We start from the raw sequence: 21,745 nt of genomic DNA on the forward strand, positions 1-21,745 counted from the left end.
AGTCGCTAATGTCTACACTGCACTTTAATTTTTTTTATTAGATACAATTCTGAACAATAACTATAAGTAAGATAATATATCCGTTGGCCGATCATACAGTTCACTGCAGCTCAACAGTCAGTGTGAGGGGTGGCCAGGAGATGTCTATAAACTCTGCATTAAAGGCTTGAAGGCCATTGTCTGTGATGGAATCAACTTCAGCACGTAGGCCTATTAGTTGTAACCCGCCACGCATGTCGGGAGCCACGGGTGATTTTTAAAGCCACGGGTGAGTCTTAACCGGCCACACAGGTCTGACTAACGTTATGTCTGACTTATGGGCAGTCCCCGCACAGGGTTCCTTCCAATGTGTGTATATTGGAGCCTGGGGGGTGTGGCTGTGCATATGCGGGTGCATGTTTAGCTGTCTGACGTAAGGTGGAGGGAGCATATCCTTGAGGTCCCTATAGGGCAGTGGCGGGTGTGCATTTTGTACAGGACTGGAGCGGCAGCAATGTGTCTTTGGTGGCTTAAGGCTGGTGATGTAGAGTTGTGTACTGGCACAGTGTCCTGGTCAACTTATTATTTAGAGGGCCTTCCTCTGAATATTGCCCAGTAGACCAAGATGTACAGCCTACAGTAGGTGGAGCAATCATCCAGCTGAGTGAGGCGTACTTCATGACACCTGTAGCTTGTAGACAGTTGCTCGGCTCTTAGTGGTGAGTTTACTGGCAACTCTCCTCGGTGCTGCCAGCTTCTGACTTAGCTCTAAAAACAATGATGTATGACACTGAACGCAGCTACTAGCCTGTCAACTAGTTTGCAATCAAGTTAATGTCCAGCAATTTGTTAAGATTTTAGAAACTCATTAGGATTAGGGAGTTCAAGATTTATTTTGATAATTCTTGTTTAGTTTTTGACAATTGGCACATGGGTAGTGTTACATAAGTATTTTTGTATGGCACTCTGTCTGCTGCTGCTGACAACCAGCCTGCTGCTCCCAACCAGCCTATATTCTCGCTACAACAAAGGCACACTGTGTTTAACCATTCTGTAAACACTTAACTAGCCACAACAGGGCACACACTCACACTCACTATTCGCTGCTATATAGTTAAAAGACTGTAAAGACACGTTTGCAGTATCAACATTTTGATTTGTAGTGTAGCATGTGTGGAATGCATGTGCATGTACAGCAAATTGTATTTTGGACAGAACCGTATACCTTTGCCGCTACATGGTCTAAACTCTAAAGTATAATCAGCCATTTATGAAACCCGATGCTGTGCGTGCCCGGCCATGGAGTAGCAGTGTTGTGGTGCTCTCAGCATGACAATCACTGTATCACTGGGGGTCCTGGAGCACCATGACAATCACTCTATCACTGGGGGTCCTGGGGCACAGCCAGTTCTACATCTCACACACATGCCTGCATGGGGACATCTGTGCACAAGCAGTGCCCATTAAACCTAATTAAACATCTTGAGTAGCAGGTGTTGATCAGAACTCTCCATTTGTCTCCCTCAGTGCCCTTACAGCATTTTAATCTGTTTGTTTTAGTCTCCCTCCGGTTATGCAATACCTGTTGTGCCCATTGTCAGAGTATCCGTTGTACCCATGTCCCTTCTATGCCCATGTATGGTGATCTCAATCTGTAGTTATGTAGTTAGGTATGACTAGAGAGTAGCGCTGTAGGAATGACCGTGTTAGTGGCTGGAGAAACAGTACAGATGCATTGGTAAAGGTTAACCAATGGTATGTTTATTCACCAAAGGAGCACTACCAACTGGCATAAATGCAGGAAGCTCTCTACTCCCAGCACAGACTTCAGTCCACTGGCAAAATGGCAGCCTTTTATACCCAGCTGGAGATAGTGAGAATGGACTATCCCATTTACAGGGGTGTCCTCAAATGAGAACATACCATAAATACATAAGCATACAATACAATACATAACCTTAAACCATACAAATGTTACAAGTTTCTGTGGAACTACAGTACATGAATTATACAAGTTATATAATAAGTCCTTCACACTACAACATAATCAATCACAACAGCACATCTTAACCCTCCCTGCTATCCTGACATGGTCCAGCCCAATCCTTACTGAAACACATCACAGGCAATTGTTAGGCATTCAATCAAACCTCAACAATAGAACTCCACATTATTGCACTTCCCAAACATATTGAATCTATAACCCACATTGCACTTGCCCCTCGTGTTTGTTAATCACCAAGCATTTACCCAGGTGGAACTCGTTAAAAAGAGCCTAGAACAGGCGTCTCCTCAGTGTTTTTACACGCTACTCTGTCTGTTCATACCCATTCTGCGCTCTCATTGCCATCCTTTTCCCTCTCTCTGTCACACAAGATTAGTCTCTCGAGACAGACTATTGACTAAAGGAAAAGTGGGCGCTGTTTCTCCTTTATTTGCAGATTGCACAAGATTGTACAAGATTCCATTAGAATGGAAAGCAGAAGGAAGAGAGAACCAGAGAAAGATGAAGGAGTGAGAGGAAGATATTGGGTGTTTATTTATTTGGTGCAAGTAAAAACCATGCTTAAGGTGCTTGATTTTCTGCCAAGCTGTATAGTTTTTGTACAGTACGTGCTAGCAGCAGCGCTACAGCGTTCGAATAATGCTGTTTTGTTTGGGTTTGTACTTTGTACCCACTCTGTTTTGTTTCACTCTGTCTGTACAGGACATTGATGGGTTGGCTGGTAAACCAATCACTTATATCACAGTGTGTGAGATCCCGTCACTGGACGAGGACAAAGAGGAGGCGGCGCAGAGGGAGGAGGAAATTAACCAGTAAGATTGACTGACTGGGTTTTTGAGCGGTGCCTAGACGCAGCTATGTGTGTGTGTGTGTGTGTGTGTGTGTGTCCATTTCAGCACGGACAAATGCAGTAGCGCTCTGTGACCTGGGGTGGCACTGTTGGGCGGCTAGCGCTGTGTAATAATAAGCATAGTTGCACAGCTCCGTTTTAAACAGCTGGTGGATGGAAATGATGCTCACGCACAGCTTCAACTTGTTGCATCGGCAAAAAAAAACGAAGCGATTGCCGATGCAGCGGCGCTACAAGTTGAAGCCGCGCGCGAGTGTCATTTCCATCCACCAGCTGTTTAAAAACCAGGAAGAGACGCCTGCTCTAAGCGCTTTCTTGCCGCTTCCTTTGTGCCCTGCTGCCCGCGCTCACACTGACTGACTGACTGACTGACTGACTGACTGACAGCTACAAGAGTGACTCGTTAACTGACTGACTGGCTCCAAGACTAGCAGCAGGCAGGGATATTTTGATGATTGCCGCCCTTCCTAACTGGCCGTTAAATTGGTCCTCTCTACAGTGATCCATTGGCTCGGTCTGATGATATCATGTTGGACACTCTGCTGATCCCGGCCCTGAGGTTCTGTGGCCAGTCAGCCCACTGGACTGGCAGCTCCACCTCCCACCAGGTATGTGTATGTGTTATATGATGCCTGTTTTCTGCAAGACTATAAGACTTAACCCATTCCCCGCCTTTGACGTAGATCTACGCCAATTGAATTAGACCAATTAGACATTAGACCAATTAGACACTCACTCACTTACTGTAAGTGGAGTCTCTGGGCAATACTTGAATCTGATTGATCAGTTGTGTTGCCATGGAGGCTGTTTTAGCAGCAGCCTGTTTTACTAAATAAACCCCTTCAGGTAATAGTTAAATAATGATGTGAGCGCTCAGCGCAGCATACCACATAAATGGTTATAGACTATAGTTCTAGCAGCTGATCCGTGTTCAAAATGAGACAGAGGCTCTTTAGCGCACGTCATCCCCTCTCACTCCCCTCCCCTCCCTGTCTCCCTGTTCATTTGAACACTGACTGACAGAAATATGACATGGCCCTGCTGCCTTTCACCATTGAAAGTTATGTCTCCTTTTCCTTACACCACTGATTTCTCTCCTGGTTCCCTCACTGTCTCAACATCAGTGAACTGTAACTCAGTACATTTGCTTGAGTATAGCCTACTGTACTTAAGTAGCCTGTCACTCAGGGGCCGGATGTACTTCATAATTTGTACTTTGGAATTATTATTTTTTACCTGAGTATATAAACCCCATCCAGGGAGAGGCGGGGATCAGTGTCAGGATGAACTTTGAGGCCCTGACTGGAGAGAGAGCCTCGTCTCATCTGGAGCTGCACAATGAGGGCAGCACCGCCGTCTACTACAGCTGGCGGCAGCTGCAGCTGCCATGCAGCTTTCCTAACCTGGTGGCACAAACAACCACTCCACACTTCTACTTCAACTCCTCTACAGGTGGTACATACAGGCACATTAGGCCTTGGGGAAAATACACACACACATGCACACGCACGCACAGTCGCACACACGCACGCACGCACACACACGCACGCACGCTTCACACCCAGAAACACCTGCTGCTGCTTCTGCTACCCGCTTCCTACGTCAGCTATAGTACTGTGATCAGTGTTTCATTGTCACGCCAAACCTTCATTCACACGCATGTTGTGTTCCACCCCATGCAGCTGTAATCCTACCGGGAGACACGCAACGAGTGGAGTTCACGTTCAAGTCAGAGGTCCCAGGCATCAAGAGAGAGCTGTGGCAGTTCAGCACACACCCTGTGCTGCTGGGTGGAGCCTCAATGCAGGTGACACTGCGGGGACTGGCAGTGTACCAGGACACTATGGCAGAAAAGAGACACGCTATAGAGGTGTGTGTGTGTGTGTGTGTGTGTGTGTGTTACAGCCAAATGTTGGTTGTAACATGGTCTGCAAGACCTTCAACAATAGCAATACAAGATAATAAAAAAGGTGTGTGTGTGTGTGTGTGTGTGTGTGTGTGTGTGTGTGTGCGTGCGTGCGTGCGTGCGTGCGTGCGTGCGTGTGTCCAGATGGAGCTGCAGAGAAGGGTGGCTGAGAAAACATGCCAGTCGCTGCTACACTCGCTGCTGCAAGGAGTTGGCAGCCCAGAGAGATGTAGCTCTCCTGCTGACCTGTACATTACTGAAGAACAAGAGTTCCTCTGCAGAAACCCCAAGGTATACAGTATAGTAGTGGTATACACTATACAGTAAAGTAAGGTATACAGTAGTGCCTGTGCCTTTCAGTTGAATGATGATTCCTTTGCTTTTGATGCAGGAGGTTTGAGGCACATAGTTCAGGGATACCCCTGTTTCCTTTTCACATGCTTCACACGATGCATATTGTTATTCAATCGTGCATCTTTTTTATTGTAATAATTGAATTATAGAGGATGTCCTGATCATGTTTCTTTTTGCCCCCGATCCGATTCTGATCATTTGATTTTGAGCATCTACCGATACCGATTTTTCCCGGTCCGATATTTATATTTTTATAGAACACTTATGCCATATCACAATAGTACAATATCCACGCATGCGTGCGTGTGTGTGCGCGTGCGTGTGCGTGTGCACGTACAGTACGTGCATGTGTACGTACAGTACAGTACGTGCATGTGTCAGTCTGTGTGCCAACAGACACTGCTACAGTACAATAGCAGCATCATCTTCTTCAGTTTTTGCAGGATCCTCTTCATTTTCCTCCTTCTCTCCCTCTTCAGCAGCAGTGTCAGTGTCTTGTTCCTCGTGTTTCACCCATAGAGTATTAAAAGGATAGAGACTAAACTGGCGCGAAGCTCCGCCCCCTCCGCTATTCATGTCAGTGGAAGTTGCTCAGTGGCGTTTTGAAGCACCCGGAAGGCTGCCGGAAGTACCGTCTATTTCCGCATTTTTTCGCTGATTCAGCATTTGGACACCAAATGTTGGTGTCCGGAAGTCCGGAAATGCGGAAGTGCAGCTGGGCTTTAACATTGGGCGCTCGGTTGCACGGGGTTTCCTCGTCAAGAATCCACGGGTCCGCCTGCAGTCCTTCCTCTTACCACTAGGGCCCAGCGCTTCAACATTGGAGTGCATAGCTGGCCCCTTGGTTTCACCGCCTCTTCTTTTCACTTCAGGTCCATCTTGTTCATTCAGGTCCATTCTTCTTCTCTGGTTCCTTAGTTTGTGACGCCCCACATCATGGGGTTGATGTTTCTCTACCATTATGACTATTACTTTGTCCGCATTGTGAATACGTAGGTAGATTGTATATAGAACAAAGTGTTGTGGTGATGTCATGATTAAACACCCTTTCACTAACAAGCAAACCAAAAAGTAAAACAAATTTTAGTGCTCCCCAGTCCCCACCCAGGTATTATAATACCAGAGGTCCAGGCCTCTACGCCCTCACACCTGACCTACATTGCACCGACCCATATGCCCATATAAGGAGATCATTAATGTTGTCTTCAACAGTTGTCATAAGATGAAGCATACAGTGACAATTTTGTTCACCAAGACAAGGCCTTGAAGAAGATCTTGGTGACTGAAATGATAATTCAGGTCATGCAAAAGCAACCAGAACAGCTGGAAGGTTTTTTGGCTATATTGACTAAGCCTGCAGAATGGCTGGGCAATCCCTACTGGTCAAAAACTGGTACTGCAGGCGGGCTGGATCCAGGTTATCGTGACGTGGGAAGTGACGCAGAGGTAGGCTACCACAAGAACAGTGCAAGGGGTACTACTTCCATTGAAGTGAATAGCGCCTACTTTTACTTTCAAATGTTTCCTTTTTTTACTCAAATATATTTCCCCATGCCTCCTCCCAAGTAGTATATTCTTGTACTCTTCCTTTGAAACTGCAAGCAAAAGGATCCTCTCGTGCTATTCTAATGCGTGACTTCCACTTCTGTCTGGACATAACACTGTGAAAACGTTGTTTTAGCTGCAGTACCACTTTGAGCCAATAAAGGCGCTGAAGAGACTGTGGCAAGAGGTGTCTCCAGGAAGCATCTGGAATCTCTCTGTTCACACACTGAGACAGGTAGAGAGTCATAAACTATTCCTTTGAAAATACTTGAAAGCATGTGTGTGTAAACTGTGTGCAATCTTCTGTAAGACTGAAGGACTTGTTGTTGTGGCCTGAAGCCACATGTTGTGAAGGCGTTTCTTGTGTTGCTGTTGTGCAGGCAGTGTTGTCTCTACCTGAGAAGCAGCTGGACTCTGCTCAGGACAGCTTAACTAGAGACAGGGGTCTGTGTCAGCTCAACTCCCTGCTCCTGGAGCTATCTAGACCACTGCTCCAACACGCACCTCTGACATCGGTAACAATAGGGTGAGATATATGCGGACACACATCCATCACCGAAATGCCACACTACACATGCAATCTGGGAACCCGGTTCAGAATGTCGATAGCACCCACTCAGCTGGTTTAAATAAACTCAATAGTGGGAGGGAACAGGATTTTTCAGTGGTCAAAATGTCATTGTCCATCCCCAAGCCTTTAGTAAAAACAAATTCTCAAGTAGGCTACACAAATACTGTAATACAACACTAGACAGGCATTACATCTACATTTATATTTTCATATACTGCAATCATGTCTCATGGAAATTCTTTATATCTTGTTCTGTCTTTATTGTATCTTATATAGGTAGAGGCCTCGTATAAGCCCCCAAGGGTTTCTTGCCTCCTACTGGGACTTTCCTTTTTTTGTATGCTTTATTGTATTCTATACTGTGCCAAATCAAATCAAATCAAATCAAATCAAATCAAATCAAATCAAATCAAATCAAATCAAATCAAATCAAATCAAATCAAATCAAATTCCATTTATATGGGTCACTTACTGGTGGTACTTCTCCTGACCTGAAGTCACATTTTGTTTTCCTTGAAACTCCATTGCTGTTCAGTCAGAGAAAGAACAAAACTGAGACGTTTCTCAGTCTAGAAAGTCCAGTTTCTAAATGGAGCCAGCTGTGCACAGCCCGAGGGAACAACCTGCTGGTTGTTCCTGAACAGAGGCTTGACCGTGTCTTTGCTGCCAGCCAGGGCTCCGTGCAGCGACGTAGAGTCTGTGGGGGCCACGGGGCCATGGCCCCCATGAAGAATCCTAGGGCCCCTTTCGGCCCCCATGAAGATTTTCGTGGACATTTTACATTTACATTACATATTTTCTGGGAATTCCGAACATTTTGGACCTCTCCGCCGGCAATCTGAGAATCCCATCGTCAAATATTCGGGAAAACAGCGCCTCCCCTGTTGTTCCTCAGGCAACAGTCTGTCTTGAGAGACACCGGCCGTCCAAGAGGTGTTAAAAAGTGCTAATCGGGTTTCTTTTGTAGTTGATCTTGAGGCGTGACATAATAACACTGATCAAGAATTCACCAAAGAGACCTAACCACAGACTAGTGAGACTACACACTGACTCGAGAAAAGACCCATATCATCCAAAATAGGCTGATCAGTCGCTGTCTGTGTATAGGCTAATTCATTGGTAAAAGTATGCTAAAGAACTCATTTTTAGACCATTTGGGAAATAAATAAATAAATAAATAAATCTGCGGCGGCGGCCTCGCGAAGCCTACCCAAAGGTAAAACGCACCCGCCGCCTATGATCTATCTCCCTCTCTCTCTCTCTCCCTCCGTATCTCTCTATATCTCTCTCTCCCTCTCTCTCTCTCTCTCTCTCATAATAATAATAATATAGTCCAGAAAGTCCTCACCTTGGCTTGGACATTGGCCTATAGAAGCTGCTTTAAAAGTACCAGCGAAAACAACGTATTTTTTCCCGCGTTGCGGCGGCGGGGGGGGGGGGGGGGGGGGGGGGGGGTGCGGGGAGGCGGGGCGGCGGGGGGGGGGGGGGGGGGGGGGGGGTGCGGGGAGGCGGGGCTGCGGGGGGACGGGGGGGGCCCCCTTGAGGATTGATCAAACTCTTCGGCTCTGGCTCCGTGAATCTGGAAACGACCTGCCCGAGGAACTCAGGCTCACTAAATCAGTGGTTCCCAAAGTGGGGTCCAGGGACCCCCAGGGGTCCTTGAGGTTGAGTTCCATGGGGTCCACAGCTAAATGATAGTTAGGAACCAAATTCGACCATTTTGAGTCTGTAACTCTGAGAGTGTACAAATGGAACCAAATGGACCCGTTAGAGCATATATGTCAAACTCAAGGCCCGGGGGCCAAATCAGGCCCGTGAATGAATTATCTTTGGCCCGCGGGATGATATTTAATTAGTATTAGAACTGGCCCTCTGGTATATTGCACGGACCACTTTAATACTACAAGTCCCACAATGCACTGCGAGTGCATTGTCACACGTGTATCGAGGGCCCGCAAGCGCAAGCATGCGTCTTCTCTTCACTATTGATCAGCAGTGAAAGTATATCACTTGTGGTCAAATTTCAGCTATACCCCTCTCCTCCAAAAATGGCCCGTGTGTTGAAACACAGTCCGGCCCTCGACTTGTACCAATTTCTTTATTTTGGCCCACTGTGTATTTGAGTTTGACATCCCTGCGTTAGAGTTAAATTAACAATATAAATTGGGGTATCAGAGATAATAATAATAATAATAATAATAAAACTTTATTTGTATAGCACCTTTCATGACATGAAATGCAGCTCAAAGTGCTTTACAGAACAATGGAGAATAAAAGAAAAGCAAGGCAACGACATTAAAAAAAACAAGCAGTAATGCAATACAGTGAGGACATGAATAACAAAAAATAAAAATAAATAAATAAATAAATAAATAAATAAATAAATAAATAAATAAATAAATAAATAAATAAATAAATAAATAAATAAATAAATAAATAAATAAATAAAAAAGATAGAAATTAGAAATGCCATTAAATGGGGGTCTGCAGACTAATATGCATGTCAAACTGGGGGTCTTTGAATTTAAACAGAGAATCACTGCTAGAGCCGTACAAATCTTCTCTTATGGGGGTCCCTGCATGGCATATCTTTTCAAATGGGGGGTCGCAGGCTAATTAGTGTCAATTTGGAGGTCCTTGACATGAACAAGTTTGGGGAACCACTGCAAATCACTACTTTTACTTTTATAGAAAGGCAATTCCATGATTTTTAAATGTTGATTCCCACAATGTTTATTTTATTTTATTTCTCACTGCATTTTATTTTATTATATATTTATGTCGTTGTTGTCCTTTTATTGTGTGATAACGTTTTTTTGTGTTTTTCATTTATTTTTCTTCACATTTTGTGAAATCATAATATCATTCCACCATTCTGCCGTTCCTTCATTGATGTATGTCATCGTCAATATGTTATTCACAGGGAAGTGTTATTAGAAGAACACGTCTTGCTGTTTACTTCGGTTTTAGTCAGTTTATACATTTGTTTTGATACATGCTTTATCTCTCTCTCTTTCTCTGCAGGCGGCAGCTGTGGAGGGAGCTACTGGACAGAATGGCTGCTGAGGCTGTGAGGCTCAGACAACTACTGGGGCTCCCAGAGACAGATACATGGACAGAACAATCACAGCACCCACAAATCACTGATGCATGTGAGTTTCACACTCACGAGCATGCACACGCACACGCAGTGCACGCACGCTGAGATGGGAAATACGTATTTGAAATCCTTTTTTGTATTTTGTAATTTGTATTTCGCTGGGATGGAAGAAATGAGATGTATTTTGTATCTAAATACTTTCAGATTGAGTATTTTCTGTATTTCAAATACATAAAATACTTTTTTTGTTTTAATGTAATTTTATTCTCAAATGGACATTTACACTGCCTCAGGTTAAAACTGTAGGGGCAAAACCAGGGGGGCAGTCAGACAGATATTTCGTGAAGCCACTAAGGAAATCGGGACTTCCTGAAAGTTCATATAATGTCCTGTTGTGGCGCTGTCATTGGGCCCAAAAAAACCCATAGCTCCATAGAGGCCCATGTATTTGGGCCCAACTTCACCTAGACTGTATTACCTTAATAAACATGGTCATGAATACTTTCTGCTTCCAGTCACTAGTTTAAAGTCTCATTTATCATGTCATAATATTCATTTTGGAAAATGATGGTCCCATTTATTAACAAAATTACCATAAAGTCGCTCTGTCGTTCTGAGGGGCGTGGCTACCGTTACAGTCTATGAACGGGAGCCACCCCCCGTTCAGTCAAAATAAAAACCAACGAAGAGTAAGGGGGGAAGTCCCGCCTCGTTGTCTGGGCCAGCCAATGGCCAGCTGGGCCAAAACGGAGCCAGCCAATGGCCAGCTGGGCCAAAACGGATCTAGAAATATGGCGACTTACAGTGCAAGGAATTACAGGCTTCATTTTATGTCCATGTTAGACCCGGGGAACGCTTTGTCCATATTTTTTACAGTCTATGGGCAAAACACACCCATACCATAGACTGTACATGGACAAAGCATTCCCCAGGTCTAACATGGACGTAAAATGAAGCCTGTAATTCCTTGCACTGTAAGTCACCATATTTCTAGATCCGTTTTGGCCCAGCTGGCCATTGGCTGGCCCAGACAACGAGGCGGGACTTCCCCCCTTACTCTTCGTTGGTTTTTATTTTGACTGAACGGGGGGTGGCTCCCGTTCATAGACTGTAATGGTAGCCACGCCCCTCAGAACATACGCGACTTTATGGTCATTTTTTTAATAAATGGGACCATAATTTTCCAAAAAGAATATTATGACATGAGAAATGAGACTTTAAACTAGTGACTGGAAGCAGAAAGTATTCATGACCATGTTTATTAAGGTAATACAGTCTAGGACGAAGTTGGGCCCAAATACATGGGCCTCTATGGAGCTATGGGTTTTTTTGGGCCCAATGACAGCGCCACAACAGGCCATTATATGAACTTTCAGGAAGTCCCGATTTCCTTAGTGGCTTCACAAAATATCTGTCTGACTGCCCCCCTGACCCATACACACAACACAACACAATGTGTGATGTCACTTCTATTCCGCCTTCTGATTGGCTTACACACTCAAATTGAACCACAAATGAGAGGCAGAGTAGGGCGGGCCTTCAGTTGTTCTGAGTTACCATTCCTTTGTGGGTCCTGTTTTATTTGCTTAAAATATAAAGTGTATCATTCTTAATAATCTTCAATGTATTAGACATTCTGACAGGTCATTAATTTAATATTTGGCAATCAATTATGAATTTACTTATCATTATACACAATTCATGTCATGTTCATGAAAATGTATTTTCATGTATTTTCAAAATACAAAATACGTATTTGTATCTCAAATACATTTCTCAGACCAGTATTTGTATTTTGTATTTAGATACATTTTTCGACCCAGTATTTGTATTTTGTATCAAAATACATTTTCAATGTATTTTGCCCGTCGCACGCACACAAACACACACACACACACACACACACACACACACACACACACACACACACACACACACACACACACACACACACACACACACACACACACACTAATATGGACCTAAGTACCACTGAATTGTGATGTGATCTAGATTCAGAGGACAAGCTCAAGAAACAAGAGAAGACTGAGAAAAAGGGAGGGATGGCCGCCACTGAGGAGGAGAAAAAGAAAGGAGACAAAAAAGGAGCTTCTAAGTCGGCAAAAGAGAAATTGCCAGAGGTCCGACAAAAACTGTGCATGCATGTGTGTACTACAGGATGTGTATGACAAAACAATACCATCTCATGCCACTGGGTGGCAGCAGATAGCTATATAAGGATATTGATTGAGAACATGAGAAAATGCCTTTCTTGGTGTGCATTTGTGTGTGTAACTAACTACTGTACATTACAGTGTTACGCATCCCACATCAAACCTGCTTTGATTCATACCTTCATAGGGTCATCCTTATTACTAATTGTTGGCTCATTAAGCTCATAACTCACAGACAAATATTAGAATTATTAGGCTACAGTTAATAGCCTATTGTCTATTTTCTATCAATTTTTTAGTAAGTTAGTTAGTTAGTCAGTTAGTTAGTTAGAACAGCTCAGTGCCGTGGCTCAGCGGTCCAGTCCAGGCACCTTGGCTGGTAATCCAGTCATTGTGCCGCAGGTTCGATTCCCGATCCCGACGGCCCTTACTGCATGACATTCCCCCATCTCTCTCCTCAATTCCTGTCAGCCTACTGTCTGTCCCTCTATAAAAAATATAAAATAAAGGCCAAAAAAAAAAAAAAAACATTTATAAAAAAAGACCAGCTCAGTGACCCAAAATGGTTCATATTAATAATACAAAATCGCAGGTCTAAAACTTGTATACAGTTTGGAGAGAATTTGATACTTATAACCAGTCTATAACCATACTAGTCTGAAAGATGGTCTGTCACTGACTTTATTTGTCTGACTTTCTCCCTCTGTCTCTTCATGGCGATTGACTCATAGATGCGCCACAGACTATTAATCACTGGGTGCCATGGTAACAGAGAAATGTGTGAGAATGCACACCTGCTCTCCGCCTGTGTCCACAATGTTGAATTCATGGCACCTGTAGTCCTGTACCAGACATCGCCATCCACAGCCTTCACAAATGATCCAAAACTCATGATTTCTGTCCATGTCAAGGAGTCATGTTGTAGTTCGGTGGTCACTATAACCACCAAAAATCGGTGAAGAGCAAACCACCGCCACCGCTCCAGCCCTTCTCTCTGTTTTTACTCACCACCACTCAACGTTATTTCAGCTCCGGTGGTCAGCTCACCACCGGAGCGGTGGTCACCTCACCAGACACCGGTAGGCCGTTATGTATGAGCCTTTACACTGTTAGATCCGGATTATGATGATGCAACGACTGGCCTCTTGGATGTAACATGTCTGTCTGTCTGTCTGTCCACCCTGTGAACAGGAGCGCAGCAAGAAGGGACAGGGAGCCTTGGAGGGGGGGAAGCAGCTCGGGGGGAAGCAGGGGGAGAAGAATCAGGCTAAAGTGTCGTCACTGACCATAGACCAGCAGCACCCCCACAGCGTCAGACCAGAAATCAGGGACAAATACAGGAAACTTCTGCACCAGCAGGCCAGTGCTTCCTGTGTGTGTGTGTGTGTGTGTGTGTGTGTGTGTGTGTGTGTGTATACGCGCGTGCACACGTACAAGTTTTGTTTGCGTATTCTTCATATAGTTATTGTATTTATAATATTGGTGGTTGTAATTGTAGCAAAACATGCTGACCTGCATTGTCTGTCTGTCTGTCTATAGGTGCATGTTCTGATGGCAGGTCTGGTGGACTCTCTGTGTGACCTGGTGGAGGAACTTAAGGAGACACAATTGTCAAAAATATAGTGTTCATTTATATCCAGTACTTTGTATTGTAATAAATGTCTAAAATAAAAATGTATATTAAAACAGCACACGTGCGCACGCACACAATTCTATTCTATTCAATGCAAAGGGCTTTATCGGCATGAGAAAACGAGAATACGTTTACATTAATGCCAAAGCAAAAGCACACACGGTAGCGCGCGCGCACACGCACACACACACACACACACACACACACACACACACACACACACACACACACACACACACACACACACACGCTCTCTCACGCACACACTGACGCTCGCTCATTAACGGGAGTGCGGGACCGTAGCTCTGGTCCATAGCCTTACTGCTCATGATGCCGTTGCATTGAAGGCATTAGAGCTATGGACCAGAGCTAACGGGACCGCTGACTCCGCAAACCACGCGTGCACGCCCCCGCCGCTCTCGCACCCCGTTGTCGTTGTTGTGTTGTGTATGTGTGCTGTGTATGCGTGCCTGCCTGCCTGCCTGCATGGCTAGCTGCCGGTATGCTGTGCGGTGCCTGTGTGCGTGTGTGTGTGTGGGGGGGGGGGGGAGGGGGTGCCCGAGTGTGCGAGTGATTGAGTGAGAGATGAGCGGCTCTGGCGTGCACGCCGCTGGGTTATCCTTGTCCTATGCGTATGCGGATTTCACGTCTGGCCGATCGGCTTCCATCCGGCTCCTCCTGTACCACTCCGCTGAACGGGGACCGGGTAGCAGGCTGCTGCAAGGCCGGCCTGCAGCATCCCGTCCGTCGGACTGGCGTTCCCCCTTCTCGCTCCGTTCACGGATCTTCAAAACGCAGAGAGGCGCTGCTTGGCCTCCTACATTTACCGGTCAACGGCGGGAGTGAGCGGTAGTTCAGCCGGTCGGTATCCTAGGCTCCTGATACGGGTCTGTTCCAGCGGACAGGTCGACGCTGTGGAGTAGCAGAGCAGGACGAAGCAGAGAGACGCGGTGTGGAAGGCACTATAGGAGATGAGTGCTCACGGTAAGCACATATAGGCAGCCTGCGGTGAAAAATGAATAAAAATTATATATATATTTTTTTAACTATGATTAGGCTATAGGCATATTATATGTTTTACTTTATTTCATTTTTTAAATTGACCAAAAACGTTGTATTTAATAGTCTATATTAACATAGGCCTATGCCTATCTATATTTATATACTGTTAGTGCAGAAGGTGTTTTCCTGACAACTCGAACAATGCGTTGACCTGCCCTTAGCTTATTATTGTGTAAGAATGTACACATGGACTGCACATACTAGCCTACCGGTATACATACACCTACGGTGAGTCAGTGGACTGTACGAGGGGGCGTGTGTGTGTGGAGTGGAGTGGAGGGCACTCAGGGCAGAGGAGGGGTCTCACTCAGGGCCGGCCAGGCCCGGTAATGCAGCCTACTGTAGCTACTATGCAGAGCCAGAGAACAGCAGCATGGACGCCCTGGCTGTATCACCACCTGTCAAACGCACCTGCCTGTCCCAGTGCCCATGCGCATGTTTTAAGCAGCGTGGATGACGTAGAGAGGCTGGTACCACGCTCTCCTCTCCTCCACACACACACACACACACACACACACACACACACACACACACACACACACACACACACACACACACACACACACACACACACACACACACACAGACACAGACATGCACAGTCCATATTGTGAACATCACTCAGTCACTGCAGAGGATAGCAGTGTTGTTTTTGGCAGCATTTGATTTTAGTTTTAGTCATATAGTCTCTTGAATAGTTTTCACTTAGTTTCAGTCACATTTTAGTCACCCGGAATGTTTTAGTGTTAGTCTAGTTTTAGTCGACTAAATATCATAAGATTTTAGTCGACTAAATCTACAGGTGATTTAGTCGACTAAAATGTATTTTGGCGGGCCTTGATAACCGCCGTAATGGCTGATTTTACACTTGCTGAAAATAGCCAATCTACAAGCTCACAACACGTTGCAGCTTGACGCGGTGTAAGCTTGTAGATCTGCTATTTTCAACATGCAACCAAGTGTAAAATGACATTTGCCAATATATTTAGTCATCGTTACCGGCTTAGTTTTCATTTAGTTTCCATTTACCGGTAGTTTTCGTCAATGAAAAAATGTAGTTGACGAACATTTTTCGTCATAGTTTTAGTCAACGCAGGCTGCTGCTGCTCAACTCAGGTTTCAGAATTAAACCACAATATGGTTTCAACGACCAGCTTTCTCTGTGGATTGGGACATTACATTATTCTAAAGAGCAGTGGACTTTAATGCTCCTTTTTATCCCTATTCAGTTCACTAAGGATGCTCCTTCGAAAAAAATGTGATAGACCTGCAAATACATACCTCAGCAAAGAAGAGCTGAGGAACTGCATACAAACACAAGAAAGAAGAAGGAAGAGTGTGTGTGTGTGTGTGTGTGTGTGTGTGTGTGTGTGTGTGTGTGTGTGTGTGTGTGTGTGTGTGTGTGCATGTATGCGTGTGTGGCGTGCATGCGTGCACATTTGTTAGAGCACAGAGCCAAAGATGATATAGCAGAAAGGTGATACTGATTGAAGTTGCTGATCTTTACTTTCATTTCTGTGCCCTTCATTCCCTCTCTCTCTCTCTCTCGCATGCACACACACACACACACACACACACACACACACACACACACATTAAGAAAACACATCCTCTTCCTTCTTGTGTTTGTATGCAGTTCTTCAGCTCTTCTTTGCTGAGGTATGTGTTTTCGCAGGCCAACACATTCTATCACTTTTTCTCGAAGGAGCCTTAGTGAACTGAATAGGGATAAAAGGGAGAATTAAATAAGACATTAAAAGAGGCAAGGTGCTATTATTCCCAGGGTGCCATGGTAACAGGACACTGTGAATAACAGTACACGTAGTGATAACAATACTACTAGTAGTAGTGGTAGTAAAATGAATTATATCGGGGTTTATGCTAAACTGCGAATTATACATCAAGAGACTGTTATATATTGCTTTACTGTTTATGCTGTTACATGACATGGGCCAGACCGCTGTCTCTCTTGATTTTAAGAAAACCATATTGATGGATAATTTTAAATGGAATCCATCTTTAAAATAATGATACTATGTAAGGACTGTATAGGACTGTATTAATAATATTAAACAATAGCTTAGGATCGATAGCTTGAGAGCTAGAGCTAGAGAGAGCTCTGGAGCACCGGAACTGAATAAATACTCTAGAAAGTAATCTAAGTACCATAAATACTCTTTACCAGAATAGAAGCAGAGGGCTTGTAACTTTACAGAAATGGATATAAAAACCATTTAGGCTATGATGAGTAAAAGTCAGAGTATAACAGAGTTAACCAATATACCTTAGAATGAATTGACGGACACAAGAAAGAGAACTCAGACAAGCAGAACTTAGAGGGAGGTTCGATCAGATATATTCACCATTGTTCCGGGAGAGAAGAAGACATGTCATCCGGACAGCGTTTCACAACGATCTCTGACCATGTTCAATTAAACATGGTTGATATAGCATACCGTAATCAATACACCGGACAATGTGTTGAACAACAAGGTTAAAAAACATATTTGTTAACAAATGGACAGATAATGCAAGACGTCACTGAATATTGCATACAGAAAATATCTCACGGGGCAGAGATAGTCCTGATAGGAATATCAGTTAGTGGAATCAGGTGACAAGGCAGAACGTCATTGAGTGCAGTTTACCAGTCTGTTAGAGCGAATACTAACTTTCAAGGGCAAAAACACAGAGGCTGGGTGTTTTGGCCAACGAAAACAAAACAATTCTTATCTACCAACGCTGGCTAGGGAAAAGGGCTACTATCGAGACTCCGGCAGGGCCAGAACCATACTATTTTAACGTCAGTGGGACAGCCGGACATCAAATGTCAGTCACAGGGCAATTAGATTAAAAGGTCAAAAGGTCAAAAGGCCATTCACCCACAAACTAGACCAAATATATCTATCAACTCCATCGCATTTTGTGGGCGAATGGTCATGTGACCTTTGACAATATCAAATCCTCAGGGGAAACTTTACTTTAACAATGAATCAAACAGGAACAGAATGGCAACAGGAACAATGAAAAATAAAAATAAAACAATGATTTCAACTTTACTAGGCATAAAATCCTTATTTAGATGGTACTCGTGGGAAAGAGAAAGAATGGCTTTTCTCTCTTGATGATGATGATGATGATGAAGATATCTTCGGGGCCGGCAACCGACCCAGCAAACCGTTGCAGCCTCCTGGCCGGCGAGATGTGTCATTTGACCACATGAGTGTTCATTTTTGGAGCAGTTCTTCTGGCTCGCCATCAGCTCTTTGTCGGAACTGAATCTGCGAGAGTTCTTTTGGACAGTCAACCAGCTCTTAGTCGGAGCGGACTGCATGCCCTAGTTCTTCCGATTCTTCGCCCCTCCCCCCCCCCCCCTAATGACAGGTTCACAGATACATTCTCTGCAAACCGCCATGTGGGCGATACTGATATGGCGTCACATGGTTCAAGAGCTTGGAGAGGGGAAACGGGGTATTCCGATGGTGATATTATTCATGCGCTCCAGCGCGAGGTCGCAACAATGTCTTTGGGAGTCCCTTAGTACCATATAAAGGTCAAAATATAGAATCAAGTGATTCTGGGGAGATTAATGCCTAGTCCAATCAAACTCATGATGATAAAAACCAAAATAATAAAATGGAGAGGTAGGTGTTCCTATTATTAAACTCAATTTAAGGTGAAAGGGGTGGTTCTGGGATAATAGGTTATGTTATGGGGAAAATAAAGTTAACTGTTTACAGGGAGGGATATTCCAATTTAGGGGAAATATGAATCCAATATGAAATTTAAAATAATCAAAATATGGTGAGGTGGGATAATGAATCATAATGGAATGAAATTTAAGATTGTCCAAAGATGGGATAAATCAGTTCAAATAATCTATGTAATGGGTTCTCAGATCTTATGATGAAATGGAATGGTTATAAGAGTAAATATTAAATCAAATCAAATCAAAATTACCTAATATTTATTTAATTGTGGGGAGAAGGGAATATTAGGGGAACATGTCTTGGGAAGCAGATATTAGCAAACAGAAAAGAAAAACATTCAATAAACCACATACAACATGAAAACAAAACAAAAAATGTCTGGTGAAACGAAAACAAAAAATGTCTGGTGAAACGTGAGTGGAATAAATTTGTTCCATATGGGAAATCTATGGGCAACTGATTAGGGCAAACTGTTCTGGGGGTTGGGCCTAACCATAGTGAATTCAGACGGTTCTGAGTTGGGTCGGGATCAAGTGTCAAACCTTGTACAAGGATGGAATGTCGACGTCCACAATCAACAGAGCAATCAGACAAATGAAGAGAAGTCAGACCAGCCGAACAATCTCCCTCGTATTTTGTGGAAGTCGAAATTCCGTCGGTTTGTCTCTTGAACACGACCCGCACAGAAGTCCGTATCTGGAGATAAAACAGATAAAACAAAGAACAAACTGGTGAATGAAATGAAAATAAATAAAATAAAACATAAAATAATAAAATAAAATAATAATTCTGACAAACACTTCAAACTGGTTCTAACACCTGCGCATGTGCACTGGGCAGATGAAAGGCAGAAAGAGAAAGGTATCTTAAAAAATATATATATATATATATATATATTTATTCATATTTATCCTGAGGGCCTGGTCTTTATCAAAATAACCAATATTTATATAGATATTTATATTTCTCCTGAGCGTTCCGTAAAAATGCACTTTTTATGGTCTGACGACCGTTGAATCCGAACGACACATGTTAAAGTATGTAAACGACTGATCGTTCACATGTTATGCACAAAATGATGTCTTAGCTGGTATTGAGCTGTATGCCTCCCAGAAATAACTGATTATTCTGGGGTAGTTAAAAGTATGTGGTTGACTGATCAATACACATGTTTTGTAAAGTATGTAAACGACTGATCGTTCACATGTTATGATTGCTTTCAGGAATAACTGATCATTCTGAAGGCCTGGATGAACAAACTGATCTATTCACCCCAAAATTGGCACACCAATTTACTGATAAACTGTATGCCTCCCAGAACAAACTGATCTATTCTGGGGGATTAAAAGTATGTGGTTGACTGATCAATACACATGTTTTGTAAAGTATGTAAACGACTGATCGTTCACATGTTATGATTGCTTTCAGGAATAACTGATTATTCTGAAGGCCTGGATGAACAGACTGATCTATTCACCCCTAAATTGGCACACTAATTTACTGATAAACTAGTTGTGCTACTATTCTAAGTAAACAATAAATGTGAGAATCACAGAGAAAATGAAAACAGGTTGTACTGTGAAATCTAGTAGCGCTCCAGGAATTCAACAGTATAGGGAGGGAGAGCACGTCTCTGAATGACCAAGGATAGAGGGCAAAGAGAAAGATAAAGTATTCTGTTACCACAGTGAACAGTTTGACACATGAAGTCTGTACACTGGACTTTAAGAAAGTACAAATAAAAATAGAATAATAATCACTTGTTTTAACTAATTGAGTGAGATATCAAGACTAACTGTGACATCTGTTTGTTTGTTTTTGTTGTTAGTACTATAGACTATAGCACCTGAATTGTCAACATAAAGAATTCAAATTAAAAAAATAAAATAAAATTAATTCAATTTAAAATCAAAAGCGAAAATCTAAAATTAAAATTAAAATTAAAATTAAAATTAAAATTAAAATTAAAATTGAAACTGAAACTGAAACTGAAATTGAAATTGAAATTGAAATTAAAATTAAAATATTTCAAAATTAAAATCAAAATTAAAATATTTCAAAAGATTTTTTTTTTCCTTTTTTTAATGAAAATTAAATAAAAATAAAAATAAATAAAAAATAAAAATGTAAAAATAAATGTCAATAAAATAAATACATTTAAATAAATAAATTAATAATACTGGGAAGTTTACCTAACGTAAAAATGAAATATTAAATGTTATTTAGTTGGGTTTTGGTAGAATGGAGGCTATACTTGAGAAATGGTGGAATCGGAGTCTGACAGTAATTGTCGTCTTGATCCTATATTTCTTAATAATGTAATATTAAATGTAGAACTCACGCACACATGCAAACACAGAGAGAGAGAGAGAGATATCAAAGAACAGTGTGATCTGTTCGCTTTGGAAAATGGTGAAATGATCCTTTAAGGGGAAAACATTCTAAAGGGAGAATAACTAAGAGTTTACACTGTTGAATGGTCATGGTCAAGATAGGATGTTGTGACCATTCATAAATTGAACAAAACAAACTTGGGACCCTTCCTAGCACCTAATAATTTAGTTAAAGTGTTCAGGGCAATCTGCGATATCTCCTATTAACCCACCCTGACACACACGGACAAGCACACACACACGTGCACTAAGACTGGGAGGGAGAAACATGCACGCACACACACACGCATTACATGACATACAGCACCACGTGCACACACTTGCGAACACATTCCCACGCTGTGACGGTAGGGAGAAACACACATTCACGCACGCATATGCACACACACACACCTGGCACGCGCACACGCACACCGACAGACAGGGAGAGAGTAAGAGCTCTCTCCCACTGACATTCCAGAGA

The 21,745-nt window shown here is 43.1% G+C and overlaps 1 protein-coding gene across 1 annotated transcript in view; it reads left to right on the plus strand.

Moving 5' to 3' along the window:
• The window catches only part of mycbpap (mycbp associated protein), a gene marked incomplete at both ends in the record, with an annotated part of 22,334 nt that extends 3,814 nt beyond the window's left edge, over positions 1–18,520 (plus strand). Inside the window, 12 exons of the mRNA XM_083764524.1 lie at positions 2,687–2,796; positions 3,334–3,442; positions 4,094–4,286; positions 4,517–4,704; positions 4,885–5,031; positions 6,776–6,874; positions 7,020–7,165; positions 10,235–10,362; positions 12,324–12,451; positions 13,676–13,856; positions 16,816–16,838; positions 18,422–18,520. Coding sequence (XP_083620650.1) covers positions 2,687–2,796; positions 3,334–3,442; positions 4,094–4,286; positions 4,517–4,704; positions 4,885–5,031; positions 6,776–6,874; positions 7,020–7,165; positions 10,235–10,362; positions 12,324–12,451; positions 13,676–13,856; positions 16,816–16,838; positions 18,422–18,520 — 1,551 coding nt within the window. The remainder of the gene's footprint in view (positions 1–2,686; positions 2,797–3,333; positions 3,443–4,093; positions 4,287–4,516; positions 4,705–4,884; positions 5,032–6,775; positions 6,875–7,019; positions 7,166–10,234; positions 10,363–12,323; positions 12,452–13,675; positions 13,857–16,815; positions 16,839–18,421) is intronic.
• Between the last annotated feature and the right edge of the window lie 3,225 nt (positions 18,521–21,745).

Source organism: Protomyctophum parallelum (genome assembly GCF_964188405.1).
Source record: "Protomyctophum parallelum genome assembly, chromosome: 5".
NCBI classification, from domain to species: Eukaryota; Metazoa; Chordata; class Actinopteri; order Myctophiformes; family Myctophidae; genus Protomyctophum; species Protomyctophum parallelum.